The following is a 21,916-nucleotide window of genomic DNA, read 5'->3' on the forward strand; positions in this document are numbered from 1 at the left end:
CCTGCGCTTAAGGGCAAATGCCCATACCTGGTGCACTCTTACCTTCCAGTTTGTGCCTGTATGTTACCCAACCACTTAGATTGTAAGCTCTACGGGGCAGGGACCTCCTTCCTACTGTGTCTCATACCACATGGCACTTATATATATATATATATATATATATATTTATTTATTTATTGTATTTATTTATTATATCACTTGTCCTCCCTGTGTGTAATTGTGTACAGCGCTGCGTACCCTTGTGGCGCTTTATAAATAAAGTTATACATACATACATACATATATTGGGAAAGACGTAATGTTTTGTGCGGCCTCGCATGCTTTTGAGACATCAACCAGCTAAATGTCATTAATGATATCAAGATGCAGCCCTGTAATATCAAAAATCTTAATGTAACCATTTTGGACCAGATTTTCCTGATGGTATGGCAGTTAACCAGGTTTAAAATACACATAAAAGGTTGAACTTGTTGTACATGTGTCTTTTTTCAACCTAAGTTACTATGTATGGGCTCAGCTGTTGTGAAAGTTAAAGGAAAAGAACAGATACATGATAATAGCATACACTTTCCCTTTAACTGATGCCTTTTAATGAGTGTGGGGGTGGGTTATGTTTGGAGGCGTTACTAATTTACCATCATCAGAGGAATCAGTTCTGAGGCCTGAGTTACACTCACGTGTAGAGTTTCCTGCTAAAATGAATCCGCGGCTACTTGCCTGTGTTGTGTTGGTGTCCCTGCTATATGTCACCCCTTTTAATTGCCAGCCTGTACTTCTGCCCAGTAAGTGTCTCTTTAAATTATTAGCAAATTTATGTTTAAATATCTGTACTTACTCTATATATATATATATATCCTGTGTGAGACTGTGAGTACCCCCTTTGGAAATGAACTCAGTGTAGTACAGAAGCCCATATGAACATGCACCCCTATTGCCTGTTTTATATTACACATTACTAGCAGTGGGATAGTTACTGCAGTGCAAGTAGAAATATGGCAGGTACGGAGCAGAGGGCTGAAACCCTACCCTTTTACATAGACAATCTATATCCTGCATGGCTAATTAGCTATTGCATTAATGACTAATTAACCATGCAGGATGTGGATTAAATGCATCTGATAGGGATTAGTTTGAAACCCTACTAAAAATTGAATGTTGCTGGTCGGCCCATAATATGACCCTAACTATGTAGTGTATGAGTATTTTATAACTACAGAGCAGCATATTTTTCTCTTCATATTTCTTTTTCATATTTTCTTTTTTTTTAGGGTTATCCATGGTTAAAATATAAACCTGTATGTACATAGTGTAAGCTGATGAGATCATTTAACAAAGTGTGAATGAACATACAACTGAAAACATTTTTTTATTTTGCACAGCCTATTGATTTACCAGGACTTACTTTTACACTGAGCTGTTTCTTTAAAGGAACAGTAACACTAAAAAATGAAAGAGCTTTAAAGTAATAAAAATATAATGCACTGCTGCCCTGCACTGGTAAAACTGGTGTGTTTGCTACAGTAACACTACTATAATTTATATAATAAGCTGCTGTGTAGCCACGGGGGCAGCCATTCAAGCTGGAGAAAAGGCACAGGTTACATAGCAGATAACAGATAAGCTCTGTGGAATACAATAGTGTTTTATCTGTTATCTGCTATGTAACCTGTGCCTTTTCTCCTTTGAATGGCTGCCTCTATGGCTACATAGCAGCTTATTTATATAAATTATAGTAGGGTTTCTGAGGCAAACACACAACTTTTACCAGTGCAGGGCAGCAGCACATTATATTTTAGTTACTTTTATACACTTTCATTTTTTGGTGTTACTGTTCCTTTAAGGTGGCCATACAAAGGATGATAAATGCTCGGTTTGGTCTCTCCGGACTGGTTATTGGCCTGTGTATAGTGCTCCCCAACTGGTCAAAAATAGAGATGTAGCGAACCTCACAAAAAAAGTTCGCGAACTTCTGCCAAAAAGTGCGAACTTTTGCGAACTTTGCGAACCCCATAGACTTCAATGAGAAGGCGAACTTTAAAACCTAGAAAAGCCATTTCTGGCCAGAAAACTGATTTTAAAGTTGTTTAAAGGGTGCCACGACCTGGACAGTGACATGCCGGAGGGGGATCAAGGGTAAAAATTTCTCTGAAAAATACGTTGTTGATACAGCGTTGCGTTTTGTGCTGTAAAGGGCAGAAATCACACTACATTTCTAAACTTGTGTAATAAACTGCTTTTACAAGGACTATTGGGTTACAGCAGATGAGATCAGCAGGACAGCTGCCAACAGCAGCTACATACAGAGCAGTAGAAAGTAGATTACTAGTCAGCAAAGCTACCTAAACTGTCCCTCAAACCCCTGCATAGCTCTCTCCCTATGCTAACTCAACAAGCACACACAGGCAGGATGTAAAATGGCTGCTGGGCTTCGGTTTATATATGGAAGGGAGTGGTCCGGGGGTGGTCCAGGAGGGAGAGCTGCCTGATTGGCTGCCATGTATCTGCTGGCTCTGGGGTGAGAGGTCAAAATTTGGCTCCAGCTAAGGCGAACCCAAAATTGCGAACTTGCGAACTTGCGAACACCCAATTTTCGTGCGAATTAGTTCTCCGGCGAACAGTTCGCTACATCTCTAGTCAAAAATCAGGGAGATATCAAATGGACAGGTTCCAAATCCTTTAGGATGAGGAGAGCATTGGCTCGTGTATGTATTCCTCATCCAACAGAGCTCTGTTGGCCCCAGTGCATGATCTAATTGTTGGCCCAGCGTGGCCAAACTGGGCTCATATCTGCTCATTTGGTGACTTTACAGTGTATGACTATCTCTACTGGGTTGCAAGTCTGGCTGCCAATCTGGCTACCATTTGACCAGCTTGGCCTAAGTTATTAAGAAGAAAGATTACATAGATAGGAATTATGGATTTTCAGAACCCGTGGCATTTTTGGTAAGTGTTCTGTTTAAAGAAGCAGTGTCCTGCAATATAAATACAGAAGTTATAGTAAATGGTATGAATGGCAGACTGGTTGTAGCACGGAGCCTAAAAAGAGAGAGCGGTAGAAACTAGTGATTATATTAATCCTGACACTACATTTCATCTTCTGCCTAAAAATGAAAATGCTGTCTGGTTGTCAGGGTACTGGGTACCGGCAACAACACCAAGTTTTACATTTTTGGCAATAGAGGAAGGGAAAATCACTAAAAAGTACTAGGCACATATTTGCTTATATTGCTGCCTCCAGTGGCGGAACTTGGTCATGTCAGGCCCCCCGGCATGAACAGTCCCTCCTTCCCTGGCCCCCTCCAAGCCCGCACTGAAATGATCCTCCTGGCCCATAATGCTATTTTAAAAAAAGGTAGGAGGAGGGACTACAATACAGCAGAGCCTGCGGTCCCAGCCCCCCTGTCATCCAGGCTCCCCTTGACCGCCTTGTCTGCTGTATTGGTAGTTACACCACTGGCTGCCTCTATCCAAGTGAAAGTTAATGTCCAGGCAGAAGAATGTTTCTGGGACCTAATATATCTTCCTATGTTCTATTCTTCTAGCCCTGGCCCAGTAGCCAACTATGGGAGGGAAGGTGCCGAAGTCTCGTGTTCAGCCATGTGATGTTTGGTCAGAGAACACGTTTCAGGGGAAACTAAGCCCAGGGGACTGTTTGTTTTGCCCTGCTGCTACCAAGCACATTTGTCCTGTTATTTCTTGTGAAGCGTTAAACTGTGTAAATATATATGTTTCTTTGTAAATGTCTTAACTTGTTCTTTTGTCTCCTTAGACTATAAAATTTCCCTGTATAACAACTCCCTAAGGCTCTCGACAGCGCTGTGGCTTCTCCCTGCGTATTGTTTATATGAAGAATGGCTATTTAACACTGTTGATCCCTCTGTGGCTGTCAAGCAGAAATCAAGCATCCTAGTGCAAGTACAGATCCCAGGTAAATATATATAAAATATGGGATGGGGGGGGGGGGTTGCAGCAGTGTGATCTACTTTTTACAAAGCTTTTGATACAGTGCCGCGTAAACGCTTGCCATTTAAAATAAGTTGTTTTGGATTTTGGAGTAGGGCTCTTATTAGGGGGCCACAGCATTCTGTATTAGGCCCACTTTTATTCAATTGTTAATGAAAATGACTTGCAATGTATCTGTGTTTGCCTATGATACAAAGAAATGCAGCCCAGCCAAGTCCATCTAGGATGTGTCATCCCTACAGTAAGATCGTGACAAACTGGTCATATGACTGGCTAATGACTGGCGGATGAGATTTAGTGGCACATTTATGATTGGTCAAGATTTTGGGCTCAGGCAACCATAAAGGAAACACTGCATGAGTTTACTAACACTGGGTTTTGTTTGGAAAAACCTGATCAGTTAGTAATATTCAGAGCAAGCCCTATTTACTTAACCAATGTTAAACAAGGGGTTTACAGGTATAGGACCTGTTATCCAGATTGCACCAGACCTGGGGTTTTCTGGATAAGCGATCTTTCTATAATTTGGATCTCCATACCTCAAGTCAAGAAAAAAATGGGATTTTTTGCCCCCAATAAGGATAAATTCTGTCTTAGTTGGAATCAAGTACAGGTACTGTTTTATTTTTACAGAGAAAAGGGAATCATTTAACCATGAAATAAACCCAATAGGGCTGTTTTGCCCCCAATAAGGGGTAATTATATCTTAGTTGGGATCAAGTACAGGTACTGTTTTATTATTACAGAGAAAAATAGAATAATTCTCAAAAATGTTAATTAACTGATGAAAATGGAGTCTATGGGAGCTCTCATAATTCAGAACTTTCTGGATAATGGGTTTCCAGATAACTGATTCAATCCCTATACTACCACTTTAAATGTAGTGATCAGTATATTAGGGGTTTTTGTGTTGTGTGGGGCTCTTTAACAAATTTTGGTTTGGAAGCCAGAGTTACCCTTTAAAATTGTCTAGGTCCCATCACTTTGAAACCGGATACCAGATCCCTTACCTGTAACTTCAAAGTCGTTGAAAATGTATGTTAGAAAGCTGCTTAGTATAACACATTCCTTGTGTTTGCTCAGTATCAGTATGCATGCTTTAAGGGAACTGTTGATTTAAAGTTTTTACTTTTTCTTTAAGGGGACAATAATACATACATTGTTCCGGGGGACTATGAGGTGCCACAGTGCAGACCCATTTTTAATCCACTTCAAGCAACAGAACCATTTGTGTATCAGGTCGGCCCAAACATTGAACTGGCTAACGGAAGCAGTGTCCAAACAGTTCTCCCAAGTCGCAGTTACAGGTAGGTGGTACAATACTTGTGTAACCCTATGTTGGCTAGTATTGGCCAATGACCAGCTAGAGAGTATGAGCAGAGGCACGTGTGACTCAAACACAGGATAGGCCTTTACAAATGGGAAGAAATGCGCTTATGAGATGTTGCTGAACTGCAACTCTGCACTGCCAAAGGTGTATATAATGGAATTAGGATGCCAGAGGTTCTTTTGCGATGAACTATAACTTGATTTATTGTTGAAATACACAGTAGATGCAGGGTTAATACTCACAGCACTCAGTTATAGTTGTACAATGCCAGATGCAGTTGCAATATAAGCAGAGTAGTGTAGCACCACTGTGGAGACTGATGTGGAATTGTAGACAGAAGTCCAAAGGGTGTTCACCTTAACTGGGCCGGATCCCTACCGCCGACTGGTGTTCAGGTTTTAGAATTAGCCTGAATCCTATGTCTGAACTATGGTCCCTAGGGTCTGTTATACTAAAAAAAAAAAATTTTTTTGTAAAGGTGAACAACCGCTTTAAGGGCTCTTACACCTAAATGAGGTGCTGCAAGGACCCTTGGACTAGGGCAGCAGTGGCCCCCCGGGGCTGCATCTTTAAGGGTTCCCTCACAATCTCCAGGGCCCTGTCCTGACGCACTCACGCCTTCCCGAGAGAGTTTACACGCACTTCCCACATTGTGTTGCCCAGTCCGACCCTATCTACAAACTCTCTTTCCCTGTGTGGGACAGGTGGTGGGTTTCTTATAATCAAAAAATAAACACACGTAGATGCTATGAATGGTAGAAGGGGAGAGATTCCCGAGAGTTTGAGGAGAACCCTATACTTGGTGAAAATTGAAATCTGCGAGGCATTGTATAGGAACTCTATAAACACAAGGGAAGCTCCCCAAATGAATTGCCTTGTTGTGCCATACATAAGGTTTCTGCCAGCTAAGCACCAGATGGCAGTGAGTAAGGAGGCCTGGCTGTGCTAACACACTTGAAGGCACAGGAGTGAAAATAAAAGTGAAAAAACTGTCTAAGCATCTTTCCAGTGCACATTAATTAGAAGTTGCCAGTAGTTTTAAAGTTATTTGTAAATATATAAAGCAGATTACCCCCGTCCCTTTCTATTCTCTGCCTTGGCAGTTCTGACCAGCAGGAGTGAGCTGATTAAAGGGGAACTCTGGCTTCCGAACCAAAGTTTGTTAAAGAGCCCAACACAGAAACCCCTAATATACCTCTGTATATCTCTGTAATATATCTCTGTATTCTGTTCCTTCAAAAAGTATGACTAAATACATTTTTATATGCTGAAATCCAGCTGCAAAACCGTTCTTCTCTTAGGCAACATTTTATTTTTGGCTTTTAGACCCTATGAAACATCTCCTCCACCTAAAGGCATAGGCAATCTCTGCAGTGTAAGTAAGGGCTGGGATTGAGTGTTACGCACAAACGTGGCTACGCTTTTCGTTCTTCCCACTGTATAACAGATCAACTTATTCCCCATTTTTTTTATTAAATTGTATGTAAATCTAAAAATAGCGCTACTATAGGGGAAACCATGTCCGTCAGATCCTTTAACCTGTTCACAAGATAATTTGTTTGTACTTAGTTTTGCCATTCTCTGTTTAGACTTTGCGCTGCCGTATTTGTGTTGTCAACCTTTTCCCCTTGTCACGGATCTCGGAACTCAATATCCAGAAAGAAACCTAATTGGCCTGGCTAAATAAAGGAATTGGATTGATGATTACCCACGTAGTCCATTGATTTCATTTGTTTTTTGTTGATCTTTTAACCACTAGTTCCGGCATCTTATAGATCCAGCCTTTAATTGTGCGCCGACTCTTTAACTTTCTTGAAATTCTTTCTATACTTTTGCCTGATTCAGAATACAGTAATTTTGTGACAAAGGCTATGGCACAAAATATTTCTAAACTGCTTATATATAATTGAATTTGGTGTTTTTTTAAGGATCCGCTATGTGCTCTATAATGATGCCAACACACAGATTGCTATTACCAACTGGTCTCAGCCTTTTCAAACTCATGGTAAGTAATGCTCTGTATGGGGGCTTCCATCAGGGGTAACTTCTTGTGTCTTGTAGTCGGATAATAGCCTTGACTGTGGCTGTGGGATAGCAGGTATAGTAGGGAGAGATGGTGCCTATAGTAGCAGTGGGGGGATAATAGCCTCTGGGAAGGGACTGTGGCTGTGGGATAGCAGGTATAGTAGGGAGAGATGGTGCCTATAGTAGTAGTGGGGCCAATAGCCTCTGGGAAGGGACTGGGGCTGTGGGATAGCAGGTATAGTAGAGAGAGATGGTGCCTATAGTAGCAGTGGGATAATAGCCTCTGGGAAGGGACTGTGGCTGTGGGATAGCAGGTATAGTAGGGAGAGATGGTGCCTATAGTAGCAGTGGGATAATAGCCTCTGGGAAGGGACTGGGGCTGTGGGATAGCAGGTATAGTAGGGAGAGATGGTGCCTATAGTAGCAGTGGGGGATAATAGCCTCTGGGAAGGGACTGTGGCTGTGGGATAGCAGGTATAGTAGGGAGAGATGGTGCCTATAGTAGCAGTGGGGGGATAATAGCCTCTGGGAAGGGACTGGGGCTGTGGGATAGCAGGAATAGTAGGGAGAGATGGTGCCTATAGTAGCAGTGGGGGGATAATAGTCTCTGGGAAGGGACTGTGGCTGTGGGATAGCAGGTATAGTAGGGAGAGATGGTGCCTATAGTAGCAGTGGGATAATAGCCTCTGGGAAGGGACTGGGGCTGTGGGATAGCAGGAATAGTAGGGAGAGATGGTGCCTATAGTAGCAGTGGGGGGATAATAGCCTCTGGGAAGGGACTGTGGCTGTGGGATAGCAGGTATAGTAGGGAAAGATGGTGCCTATAGTAGCAGTGGGGGGATAATAGCCTCTGGGAAGGGACTGGGGCTGTGGGATAGCAGGAATAGTAGGGAGAGATGGTGCCTATAGTAGCAGTGGGGGGATAATAGCCTCTGGGAAGGGACTGGGGCTGTGGGATAGCAGGTATAGTAGGGAGAGATGGTGCCTATAGTAGCAGTGGGGGATAATAGCCTCTGGGAAGGGACTGGGGCTGTGGGATAGCAGGAATAGTAGGGAGAGATGGTGACATTTTCTTTAATTGTGCAAAGGTCATGGCGAACCCTTTTTAAATCGCAAGCCGGCACACTCCGTATTATTTCACCAGAAACGAAACAACATTCTCCAAGGTTTAAATAAAACTGGCTCTGCCCACTCTGCCAGTGATGGGTTTAATAAACTGCACCCTTCTTTTTTTTAAAGGAATAGTTCACCTTCAAATTAACTTTTAGTATGTTACAGAATGAGCAATTCGTAGGAACTATAATTAGTCTTCATTTTTTTTCTAGTCTTCAAACTCGTCGCTTTTAAATAGGGGTCACTGTACACAGAAGGCAAAAGACCATTGCTCTGTGAGGCTACAATTATATTGTTAGATTGTATTACTCATTTTTCTATTCAGACATCTCCTATTCATATTCCAGTCTTACAATCCCACCCCTGCTAGGTTGCTAGGGTAATTTGGACCCTAGAGCTGTTAAAACTCTGAACTGGAGAGCTCCTGTACAAAAAGCTAAATAATTAGAAAACAAATAAAAGTGATGCATAATACAAATGAAGACCAATTGCAAATTGCTTCAGAACATTACTCATCATACTAAAAGTTAAACTAAAGGTAAACAAGACCTTTAATGCAGAAATCTCCACCTTTTCAAGAGAAGAGACAGGGATTCCTTTAACAGATGGAGGCCAAAAAAAGCAAATTCGACTTTCAGTGGGGTTGGGAGTTGTGCTTTAAAGGAAAAGAAAAGGTACAATCACTGGGGGGGACAAATGTTAGGCACCCCCAGTAATTGTAATTATCTACCTGATACCCCAGGCTGGTGCTTCTGTTAGCAGAACACTGGGAAGAGGATAACTCGCAGGTACCCCGGGCTGGGGCAGTTTTCTGATAACAGGAGCACCGGCCCAAGGGTTGTCACCTTTTCAGTTTTGACTCGAACAGCCCAGTTTTCGTTAGGGCTATCCAGGTTAAAACTACCTGCCTGGTTTTCCCAATTCAGAAAAACGGGAAGGATTCTCTAAGATTGACGTGGCGATTGGCTAATTGCCAATCACCGTGTCATAGCACCGCCCTGTGACATCACACCCTGCCCCTGTGACATCACACCCCTTCTCCCTGCCCAGAAGTATCAGATAAGTGATTACAAGCACTGGAGTTTGCCTAACATTTTGACACCCCCCTGTGATTATACATTTCCTTCTCCCTTAAGTGAAGGCAATGCAAACTATACCAGCAGCCGCTGGCTGTTTTCAGGCGTGCCATGCTAGTTTGCCCCAGGACTACCTGAACTATAAACGTCCCTGGCTAGTGCCCAGACTGTATGGTCATAGTGACAATAAGGTGCAGCCTGAGTGAAGGCAGAGTGACGGGTTAGGGATAAGGTAGAGCGTGGGGCACTTGTGTGTGTGTGTATATATATATATATATATATATATATGTATATTACTATATACTGTATATATTACTTACATATATATTTCTATTGAAATGAATATTTTTGTTCACCTTTCAGACATTCCTCCAGCTCCTCGGGACATGAATCTCTGGCTGCAAGGCCGCTCTGGGGGAATGGTGGTTATTACTGTCCTCCTCAGCATATCCATGTTCTGCCTGCTGGTCGGACTTGCTCTCGTCCTCGGGGTTAAACAACCGTAGGCTGGGAGGCTGTGTGTCTCCATCCCGGCTGTCTGTTCAGCAACAGGGGCTGCATCTGTGGGGCTGAAATGATATTCTATTTGGGTCGTGCTTTTTATATATGTACTGTTATTATGCAATAAAAGAGAGAACGTTTTATAGGTGTGATTTCTGTATTGTTCCAATATACACTGACAGCAAGAAAGTGGCCTGGAATGTGCTAATTAATACAGCCAGATCAGTACCAGCTTCCATGGGAGGATCTCCTGAAAATCATCTAAAGGGGCGGTGCACCTTTAAGTTAACTTTTAATATGTTATCGAATGGCCAATTCTTATAACCTCTTCAATTGGTCTTCGTTATTTCTTTGATTATAGCTTGAATTATTTGTCTTCCTCTGATTCCTTTTAAGCTTCCAGGGTGGGGAGGGGGGGGGGTCACTGACCCCAGCCTCTGGGAAGGGACTGTGGCTGTCGGATAGCAGGTATAGTAGGGAGAGATGGTGCCTATAGTAGCAGTGGGGGGATAATAGCCTCTGGGAAGGGACTGGGGCTGTGGGATAGCAGGTATAGTAGGGAGAGATGGTGCCTATAGTAGCAGTGGGGGGATAATAGCCTCTGGGAAGGGACTGGGGCTGTGGGATAGCAGGTATAGTAGGGAGAGATGGTGCCTATAGTAGCAGTGGGGGGATAATAGCCTCTGGGAAGGGACTGTGGCTGTGGGATAGCAGGTATAGTAGGGAGAGAATTTTATTAAAATATATGAAACAGTTACAACAGAAATACAATTACATTTCAATCAAACAGAAATATATAATAAACAATATCACATCAAAAAACAAAGTGAACATTTCTCCAAAGCATCTTATTTCCCACAGATTTCTCAATTTCCATTGTCTTAATAAGAATTAGTTCATTTACAATCACTTTTGCAACATGTTCTGCAGGATCTTTCGTTTGTCCAAATGTCCATTTGCATCTCATATGCCAGAGATGATACCTTATCACCATAATGATTATATACAATGTTTCTTTGTCCGTGCCATTCTCCCTCCCAGCACCCACCACCCCATAGGCAAACTCAGAATAGTTGAGGTCTCTAAGCATCTGTAGGTGTAACAGTCTCGCCAGTAGACATCTCAGAGATTGTGAGACAGGACACTCAATTAGAAAATGCTCCTGTGACTCCTCTGTCCCACAACCCCAAGGACATGCCCTGTTATCAACACTTCGATACTTAAGGTTTCCCCTTACAAATAGCTTCCCATGAAAGGACAGCCAAGCATTATCCCAAAATTTTTTCGGAATCCTCTTGCTATTCAGAAAGCTTAAACTCTCCTCCATGATCCTACTCACACAGTCCTGCACTATTGGGGGGGTACAAAAGAAAAAATCTAAAACCCGTAAATAAATACTTTTCCTAGAGAAGGAAAATAACTCCTGCTTTCCAATGCTCCATTTCCGCAGAAGCTTAACTGCCTGGCTCAGAAATGATGGGATGCTGCCTCCACTCACTCGAACCTCCTTCACTCTGTCCCCAAGTAACCAGTCCTTGATAAATGGCGATACCCAGTCCTTAACACTGACTTCCCACAGCAATTTCTTTTCTTGCATCAAATTCCTAAAATTATATTTCAGGAAAATGACGCAAAAGAACCCCACTGGACATAACATGTCCAACCCACCCTTTTTTCTCTGCAGGAAGGTCACACCCCTTTTTACAGGATTGATCCTGCTCCCCCATAGCATCTGGAAGAACAGGCTCTGGATCCGGACATAGAGAGCTTCTGGCAATAAGAAGACATAGGAAACAAAGAGAAACAAAGGAATCAGATAAGCTTTAATAATGTCGATCCTTTCCCTATAGGTCAGCTTCCATGCCTTCCATCGCTGAACCTTTGCAATACCAACATCCAACTTTTCTTCCCAATTTACCTGAGCATTATCTCCTCTCCCAAATTTGATACCCAGAATTCTAACCTGCTCTGGGGCTACGGGAAAATTCTCAAGATTAAAACTTGGTCTCCCTTCTAAAACCCAAAGAGCTTCCGATTTTTCCTGGTTGACTAGAGACCCAGAGGCCTCTGAATAACTTTTGATGTGCTCCGACACCAGCGACTCCTCCTCTGGATAAGACAGAACCAAAGTCACATCATCCGCGTAGGCTACCGACTTAAAAGACTGACCCATGGGAAACGGAACACCCTCCAAACCACAACTCTGCAAACCCCTTAAAAAAGGATCCAGAGCAAATATGTATAAGAGTGGGCTAAGAGGGCATCCCTGTCTCACCCCAGCCTGCACTTCAAAGTCTTCACCCTGCCAACCATTAATTAAAGGGAAGCTCTTTGCCCCTCCATACAAAACTCTTAACCATTCAATAAACTGACCCGGGATGTGGTACTTTTGCAAAGTAGCCCATAGGTATTCGTGATCGACTTTATCAAAAGCTTTAGCCTGATCTAATGAGAGAAAGTACCTTCCCCATTTATTTAGTTTACACCTTTCCAAAGTTTCCCTGAGAAGTAGAAGTGCCCCATAGATGTCACGTCCCTCCACCGAGCAGAACTGAGAAGATGACAAAAGAAGCCCAGCAAACTTACCCAGCCTTACAGAAAAAATCCTTGCAAGAAGCTTCCTATCGCAGTTGAGAAGTGCAATAGGCCTCCAATTCTCAATGTGTCTCGAATCCTTCCCCTTTGACAACAGAATCAACGAGGAGTTCTGCATAGAAGAAGGAAGGCTCCCATTCACTAAACTCTCATTAAACACCTCCACCAGAATTGGTGCCAACTTCACCTTAAAAGTTTTATAGAACTCAGCTGTTAAACCATCCGGCCCAGGAGCCTTCTTCTTCTGCTGCTTGTCAATGGCCTGCAAAACCTCCTCCTCTGTTATTTCTTTCACCAAAGGGGAAAAGTCCAAATTCTCAATGTTAGGGCCTGGGGTCGCCTCTAGGAAGGCTTGCATCTTTCCCCTATCCAAAGCTTTTTTTCTGAAAAGCTCAGCATAGTATGATCTTACAACTCCCAGAATCCCCTCCCTAGTACTCTGTAAGTGACCCTGGGAGTCATACAGACCTTCCACCAATTTTCTCTTAACTGTCTCCTTACAGTTTTGGTAAGGGTCTGGAGAGTTGGACACCCCATAATCCCTTTCCAAAACCAAGGACTTGTAGCGGCTATACTGCTGCTGTCTTAACAGATACTTGAGCCGGTTCACTTTTTCCCCCACCTCTCCCTCCGAAACACAGACCTCAAGCTTCCTTCTCAAGGACCAGCACTTTTGCTCTCTTTCCCTCCCTTTCTTAAAAGAGACAGACTTGAAAAAGGTTCTAAAAGAATCCTTGGTAGCATCCCACCATTCTGATAGTGAGCCGAAAAAATCTACCTTTGTGACTTCCCTCTGCAATAAACGCTCAAAGGATTTCCCTACCTCTGCATCCTCTAGGGAACCTGCCCCCAATCTCCACAGTCCCCTCCCAAATCTGGGTTTTCCTACAGAACCATAACAAAATGACAGGGCTAAATGATCAGAAAATTCTACTGCTGTTTCCTTGATCTCTGAGAAAATCTCCCCTTTCTTAACAAAAACCAAATCAATTCTGCTGCTTCTCCCACCACAATAATAAGTGTGCTTCCCCTTTCTCCCATGGGCTGTAGCGATGTCTATAAGGCCGGTCTCTTCCACCAAATTCACCAGAAACTGGCTCTCATATTTTTTATACCTTCCCGTTCTGTCCACATCCCTGAGAACCTGATTAAAGTCCCCAGCTAGAATCACAGGAGCAGATGTGTATAAGAACTGCTTAATTTCTGATAATAATTTCCTCCTCTCTGAGATTGTCTGGGGCCCATATACATTTATCAACCTCAACAGGGACCCATCAATCTGCACATCCAGCATCAGACACCTTCCCAGCCATATGTCTACTACCTTCTTTACCTCAATTTTTCTACCCCCTTTAAAGAGGATACCAACCCCACCAGCTGGCTCAGTAGCCACCGACCAAAAAGAAAACCCCCCTTTCCAATCCCTTTTAGCCTCCCTTATCTCTTGGATAGAGGTCAGTCTAGTCTCTTGCAGAAAGATAATATCTGCAGCCACTGACTCTAGGAAATCAAAAGCCATAAAGCGAGTCTTTCTGTTCTTAATGCTGCAAACATTCATGGTTATAAAATGTATATCAAGAGGCATCTTTATGTTTCTTGTTTAGAGACGTATCAGAACTTTTCCCACCTGATCTTTTTACCTGTATCCTTATACCTGTCTCCTGACTCTCCATCCCGCTTTCTTCTTCCAACTCCCCTTCCTCCAGTGACTCCAAATCTGCCCCCTGAGACTGAAAAGCCCCTTCCCTCTTGCTCTTTTTTCTGCTGGAGATGATATCAGAAGAGAGACTTTTTCTTTTCTCCCTCTCTTCCTCCTCCTCCATTCTCTCCAACTCTGCCTGTTCTTCTGCCAAATCCCCCCACGACTTCCCTCCTGGCAAAACAAATCTATTTTCAGTTGGGAGGGTCATTACACCTGGGCACTGATCTTCCTTAACTTCCTTTGATTTATTGCCCACCACTATCCAACCATCCTCCCCCCCTTGGGATGCCTGTACCTTTGCCTTTTTATTCCCCTTATTCCTCCCCCTTTCACTCTTCCTGCCCTCTTTCTCTGCCTCTTTCTCTCTCACCTCTGTTGGGCGCCCCCTGTCTGTCTCTCTTGCCCCACCTGCCCTCTCCTTTCCCCCTCCCTCAGTCTGTGGCAAGTTCTCCCCTGGCATTGGGGTACTCATTATTTCTTCCAAATTTGGACAAGCCTTCCTAATGTTGCGCCAGGCGTCGGGGCAGGCCCTATAAGCATGGCCGGATTGCATACACAGGTTACACTTTATGGCCTTTACACACTCCTTGCTTGGGTGCCCAGTCTCCCCACACAAAGCACATTTCTGTATGTTACACTTTACAGCATAATGCCTGTTGGACCCACATTTATAGCATAGCCTGGGCTGGCCCACATAGAAACAGACACCCCTTGCTTTCCCAATGAAAAAGGAATTTGGGAGATGTTTCTGAACATTCTGATCCACATGCAATTTTACTTGGACTTTATACCCCCCTACCCAGAATCCCTCCTCATCAAACACCGGCTCCAGGGGGGATAGGACAGTGCACTGGCGCCGGAGCCATATGAGGATGTCCTGCTCATGCACTGTCTCTCTCTTCATGATAATGGTGACCAGTTTGGTTTCGGGTTTGGACACAGGGATTACCCTAAACCCCTCCCACTCCTTGGCCCCTTTACTCAGATGGTACCGCCTCCAGAACTCCTCTAACCCTTGGGATAACTTAAAGCTTAAATCAAACTCTGTGTCTGTGACACTCAGCAAGGCATAAACGTCCTGTGGGGTAAAACCCAGCAACTGCTTAATAATGTTTCTGCCCACAAACCTGCGCCCCGGGAAATCCTCCCTCTCTTTCTCCCACTTAATTTTCACCACATTCTTCCTCTTATCAAACTCATCATCAAACTCCTCATCCTGCTCACGTGCAAAGAATCTCCTTCCCTCCCAAACACTGCCCCCCGCAGCCCCAGCAACACTCTCAGTCCCCCCATGCACATTGCTTTCCCCAGCAGAATAAACAGCATTTTTTCCTTCCCCTCCCCCACCTCTCCCAGCTCCCTCAGTCACACACGTTGCATTACCTGCAATCACCTGCACCTCAGCTGCACCACTCTCAGCCGCTTGCACCTCAGCTGCCCCAGCACTCACTGCCCCTCCCCCCTCACTCACACACGTTGCATTACCTGCAATCACCTGCACCTCAGCTGCACCACTCTCAGCCGCTTGCACCTCAGCTGCCTCAGCACTCACTGCCCCACCCCCCTCACTCACACACATTGCATTGCCCCCAGCCGCTTGCCCCACACTGCCCCCAGCACTCACCCCACTCATGGCAGCTGCACGCACACTATCAGCATTGGAAATACCGTTACTTTGTACAATATCAGTAGCAACACTACATTGAGTAAGAGTTTTTGAAACCTCAGTCTCTTTGAGCAGTTCTGCAACTTTTAGCAGTCTCTCAGCAGTCATATTGCCTTCTTTCATTTGTTCAAATCTCTGCTTGTTGCCATACAGCTCCTTCCATGGCTCTATAACAGCCAGAATGTCTTTAATGTAAGTCTCAGTGTCTTCCAGCTCCTTATTGTGGAAAGCCAACTCCCTGATATACAGAGTTCTCCTCTCTCCTCTTGCCAACTTCAGATTTTTTATAAGCCTGTCAATGTCTTTATTTAATTTGCCTTGTTTCTCCTCTAAACACCTCAGTTCTTTCAAAGCATTAATGATAGTGTCATACTGTATTACAGTCTCAGTAACTTTGTGCCCTTCCCCTGCCTTCCCCAGGGGGTCGGCAGCCATTACCTGCTCACTGTCCTGGGCCACACGGTTTCCATGCTCCTCACAGGCAGCAGCCATCTCCTGGTCACTCAGAGCGCTCTCTGCAACCTCCAGGGCCACACGGCTTCCATATTCCTCACTGGCAGCAGCCATTTCCTGGTTGGTCAGAGCATTTTCTGCAACCACCATTGCCACATGGCTTCCAAGCTCCTCAATGCCAGCAGCCATTTTGCAGCCATCAGACTCTCCTCTCACCTCCTGGTTTGCCTCTGTTGCAGCTCCGCAGCTCCCTGCAGTTACTCCAACACCGGCGTCCATTTCCACAGAGTCAGAGTCACTCTCAATGCCACTTTGGGAACAACTTTTACTTTTCTTATTCTTTCCTTTAATAGAGCAGGAAACATTGCCCTTTGCAGCGCGCTCCACAGTCACCACAATGTTTGATCCGGCAGCCCTCTTGCTGCTGCCCAAACGGGTCTTCACTACCCGGCTAAAAGGTTTTATTGCCTTCTTCCCCATTGAGTAGGGAAAGCACCAAAAACACAAAGAAAAAAGCACCCACAAAACTAACCCCCAGACCCAGCTGGGCCTGGGAGAAAGTCACAGAACCACAGAACACTCAAAGCACCTCCACTCACTAGCAACAGCAATGAGAAAATGGCCTCTGAGAAGGGGGTGTGGCTGTGGGATATCAGGTATAGTAGGGAGAGATGGTGCCTATAGTAGCAGTGGGATAATAGCCTCTGGGAAGGGACTGTGGCTGTGGGATAGCAGGTATAGTAGGGAGAGATGGTGCCTATAGTAGCAGTGGGGGGATAATAGCCTCTGGGAAGGGACTGGGGCTGTGGGATAGTAGGTATAGTAGGGAGAGATGGTGCCTATAGTAGCAGTGGGATAATAGCCTCTGGGAAGGGACCGTGGCTGTGGGATAGCAGGTATAGTAGGGAGAGATGGTGCCTATAGTAGCAGTGGGGGGATAATAGCCTCTGGGAAGGGACTGGGGCTGTGGGATAGCAGGTATAGTAGGGAGAGATGGTGCCTATAGTAGCAGTGGGATAATAGCCTCTGGGAAGGGACTGGGGCTGTGGGATAGCAGGTATAAAAGGGAGAGATGGTGACATTTTCTTTAAAACATTTTTTGGTGTTACTGTTTCTTTAAAGTAATTGAAATATAATGCACTGTTGCCCGGCACTGGATAAACTGGTGTGTTTGCTGCAGTAACACTACTATAGTTTATATAATAAGCTGCCGTGTAGCCATGGGGGCAGCCATTGAAACTGGAAAAAAGGAGAAAAGGCACAGGTTACATTGCAGATAAAAGATAAGCACTGTAGACTTTAATGGGGCTTTATCTGCTATCTGCTAAGTAACCTGTGCCTTTTCTCATTTAAATGGCTGCCCCCATGGCTACACAGCAGCTTAGTTTATGTAATCTATAGAAGTCTATCTGAGGCAAACACACCAGTTGTACCAGTGCAGGGAAACAGTTCTTTTATACACTTATTTTTTCGTGTTACTGTTCCTTTAATTGTGCAAAGGTCACGGCGATCCCTTTTTAAATGGAAGGCAGCACACTCCGTATTATTTCACGGGAAACGAAACAAGATTTCTCCAAGGTTTACAATAATATTATCTCCACCCACTCTGCCAGTGATAGGTTTTATAAACTGCACCCTTCTTTTTTTAAATTGATAGTTCACCTTAAATCAACTTTAGTATGTTACAGAATGAGCAATTCATAGTAACTTTATAATTAGTCTTTATTTTTTTTTCTAGTTTTCAAACTCTCTTCTCTTTCAAATGGGGGGTCATTGTACCCAGAAGCCAAAAGACCATTGCTCTGTGAGGCTACAATTATATTGTTAGATTGTATTACTCAATTTTCTATTCAGACATCTCCTATTCATATTCCAGTCTCTTACAATCCCACCCCTGCTAGGTTGCTAGGGTAATTTGGACCCTAGAGCTGTTAAAACTCCGAACTGGAGAGCTGCTGTACAAAAAGCTAAATAACTAAAAAACAAATAAAAGTGATGCATAATACAAATGAAGACCAATTGCAAATTGCTTCAGAACATTACTCATCATACTAAAAGTTAAACTAAAGGTAAACAAGACCTTTAATGCAGAAATCTCCACCTTTTCAAGAGAAGAGACAGGGATTCCTTTAACAGATGGAGGCCAAAAAAAGGAACTTTGTCTTTCAGTGGGGTTGGGAGTTGTGTTTTAAAGGAAAAGAAAAGGTACAATCACTGGGGGGGACAAATGTTAGGCACCCCCAGTAATTGTAATTGTCTACCTGATACCCCAGGCTGGTGCTTCTGTTAGCTGAACACTGGGAAGAGGATCACTCACAGGTACCCCGGGCTGGGGCAGTTTTCTGATAACAGGAGCACCGGCCCAAGGGTTGTCACCTTTTCAGTTTTGACCCGAAAAGCCCAGTTTTCGGTAGGGCTATCCAGGTTAAAACTGCCTGCCTGGTTTTCCCAATTTGGAAAAACGGGCAGGATTCTCTAAGATTGACGCGGCGATTGGCTAATTGCCAATCACCGTGTCATAGCACCGCCCTGTGACATCACACCCTGCCCCTGTGACATCACACCCCTTCTCCCTGCCCAGAAGTATCAGATAAGTGATTGCAATCACTGGGGGTTGCCTAACATTTTTACCCCCCCCAGTGATTATACATTTCCTTCTCCCTTAAGTGAAGGCAATGCAAACTATACTAACAGCCATTGGCTGGTTTCAGGGGTGCCATGCTAGTTTGCTTTAAAGGAGAAGTAAAGGTACAATAACTGGGGGGGACAAATGTTAGGCAACCCCAGTAATTATAATCATCTACCTGATACCCCAGGCTGGTGCTCCTGTTAGCAGAATACTGCCCTGGCCTGTGGTATCTGTAAGCATACGTTTCACTCTACTATGGGAAGAAAGAAGGAAGAGGATCACTCGCAGGTACCCCGGCTGGGGCAGTTTTCTGATAAAGGAGCACCGGCCCTAGGGTTGCCACCTTCCCGGTTTTGACCAGGACAGCCCTGCTTGGTTTTCCTAATTTGGAAAACCAGGCAGGATTCTCTAAGATTGACGCGCCGATTGGCCACTTGCCGATGAATGTGTCATAACACCGCCCCGTGACATCACGCCCCGCTCCTGTGACATCATGCCCCTCCTCCCTGCTTGGAGTGCTAGGTAAGTGATTGCAATCGCTGGGGGTTGCCTAACTTTTGGAACCCCCCAGTGATTCTACATTTCCTTCTCCCTTAAGTGAAGGCAATGCAAACTATACCAGCAGGCGCTGGCTGGTTTCAGGGGTGCCATGCTAGTTTGCCCCAGGGCTACCTGAACTATAAACGTCCCTGGCTAGTGCCCAGATTGTATGGTCATAGTGACAACAAGGTGTAGCCTGAGTGAAGGCAGAGTGATAGGTTTGGGATAAGGTAGAGCGTGGGGCACTTATATACTGTATATATTACTTACATATATATTTCTGTTTAAATGGGTTGGGAGTTGTGCTTTAAAGGAGAAGTAAAGGTACAATCACAGAGCGTGGGGTTATATACAGTGGCTTGCAAAAGTATTTGGCCCCCTTGAACTTTTCCACATTTTGTCACATTACAGCCACAAACATGAATCAATTTTATTGGAATTCCACGTGAAAGACCAATACAAAGTGGTGTACACGTGAGAAGTGGAACGAAAATCATACATGATTCCAAACATTTTTTACAAATAAATAAATGCAAAGTGGGGTGTGCGTAATTATTCAGCCCCCTGAGTCAATACTTTGTAGAACCACCTTTTGCTGCAATTCCAGCTGCCAGTCTTTTAGGGTATGTCTCTACCAGCTTTGCACATCTACAGACTGAAATCCTTGCCCATTCTTCTTTGCAAAACAGCTCCAGCTCAGTCAGATTAGATGGACAGCGTTTGGGAACAGCAGTTTTCAGATCTTGCCACAGATTCTCTGTTTGGATTTAGATCTGGACTTTGACTGGGCCATTCTAACACACGGATATGTTTTGTTTTAAACCATTCCATTGTTGCCCTGGCTTTATGTTTAGGGTCGTTGTCCTGCTGGAAGGTGAACCTCCGCCCCAGTCTCAAGTCTTTTGCAGACTCCAAGAGGTTTTCTTCCAAGATTGCCCTGTATTTGGCTCCATCCATCTTCCCATCAACTCTGAGCAGCTTCCCTGTCCCTGCTGAAGAGAAGCCCCCCCAGAGCATGATGCTGCCCCCACCATATGTGACAGTGGGGATGGTGTGTTCAGAGTGATGTGCAGTGTTAGTTTTCCGCCACACATAGCGTTTTGCATTTTGGCTAAAAAGTTCCATTTTGGTCTCATCTGACCAGAGCACCTTCTTCCACATGTTTGCTGTGTCCCCCACATGGCTTGTGGCAAACTGCAAACGGAACTTCTTATGGTTTTCTGTTAACAATGGCTTTCTTCTTGCCACTCTTCCATAAAGGCCAACTTTGTGCAATGCACGACTAATAGTTGTCCTATGGACAGATTCCCCCACCTGAGCTGTAGATCTCTGTAGCTCTTCCAGAGTCACCATGGGCCTCTTGGCTGCATTTCTGATCAGCGCTCTCCTTGTTCAGCCTGTGAGTTTAGGGGGACGGCCTTGTCTTGGTAGGGTTACAGTCGTGCCATACTCCTTCCATTTCTGAATGATCGCTTGAACAGTGCTCCGTGGGATGTTCAAGGCTTTGGAAATCTTTTTGTAGCCTAAGCCTGCTTTAAATTTCTCAATAACTTTATCCCTGACCTGTCTGGTGTGTTCTTTGGACTTCATGGTGTTGTTGCTCCCAATATTCTCTTAGACACCCTCTGAGGCCGTCACAGAGCAGCTGTATTTGTACTGACATTAGATTACACACAGGTGCACTCTATTTAGTCATTAGCACTCATCAGGCAATGTCTATGGGCAACTGACTGCACTCAGACCAAAGGGGGCTGAATAATTACGCACACCCCACTTTGCAGTTATTTATTTATAAAAAATGTTTGGAATCATGTATGATTTTCGTTCCACTTCTCACGTGTACACCACTTTGTATTGGTCTTTCACGTGGAATTCCAATAAAATTGATTCATGTTTGTGGCTGTAATGTAACAAAATGTGGAAAAGTTCAAGGGGGCCGAATACTTTTGCAAGCCACTGTATATATATAACTATACTGTATACTGTATATATTACTTACATATATATTTCTATTTAAAAGAATATTTTTGTTCACCTTGCAGACATTCCTCCAGCTCCTCGGGACATGAATCTCTGGCTGCAAGGCCGCTCTGGGGGAATGGTGGTTATTACTGTCCTCCTCAGCATATCCATGTTCTGCCTGCTGGTCGGACTTGCTCTCGTCCTCGGGGTTAAACAACCGTAGGCTGGGAGGCTGTGTGTCTCCATCCCGGCTGTCTGTTCAGCAACAGGGGCTGCATCTGTGGGGCTGAAATGATATTCCATTTGGGTCGTGCTTTTTATATATGTACTGTTATTATGCAATAAAAGAGAAAACGTTTTA

General features: G+C 44.2%; 1 protein-coding gene across 2 annotated transcripts; it reads left to right on the forward strand.

Moving 5' to 3' along the window:
* The first annotated feature begins 604 nt into the window (after positions 1-604).
* On the forward strand, positions 605-21,916 carry LOC100496795. Of its 2 annotated transcripts, none has more exons than XM_002938523.5 (5): positions 605-782; positions 3,770-3,928; positions 5,105-5,270; positions 7,222-7,298; positions 9,871-10,149. In XM_002938523.5, exons 1-5 carry the CDS (start codon positions 611-613, stop codon positions 10,011-10,013), a joined length of 717 nt encoding a protein of 238 aa, XP_002938569.2. In that variant the 5' UTR covers positions 605-610; the 3' UTR covers positions 10,014-10,149. The 2 variants fall into 2 exon arrangements, with proteins under 2 accessions (XP_002938569.2, XP_031761881.1); XM_031906021.1 differs by lacking the exon at positions 9,871-10,149 and adding an exon at positions 21,636-21,916 and having other exon boundaries at positions 606-782.

The sequence above is a fragment of the Xenopus tropicalis genome, chromosome 7, assembly GCF_000004195.4.
Source record: "Xenopus tropicalis strain Nigerian chromosome 7, UCB_Xtro_10.0, whole genome shotgun sequence".
NCBI classification, from domain to species: Eukaryota; Metazoa; Chordata; class Amphibia; order Anura; family Pipidae; genus Xenopus; species Xenopus tropicalis.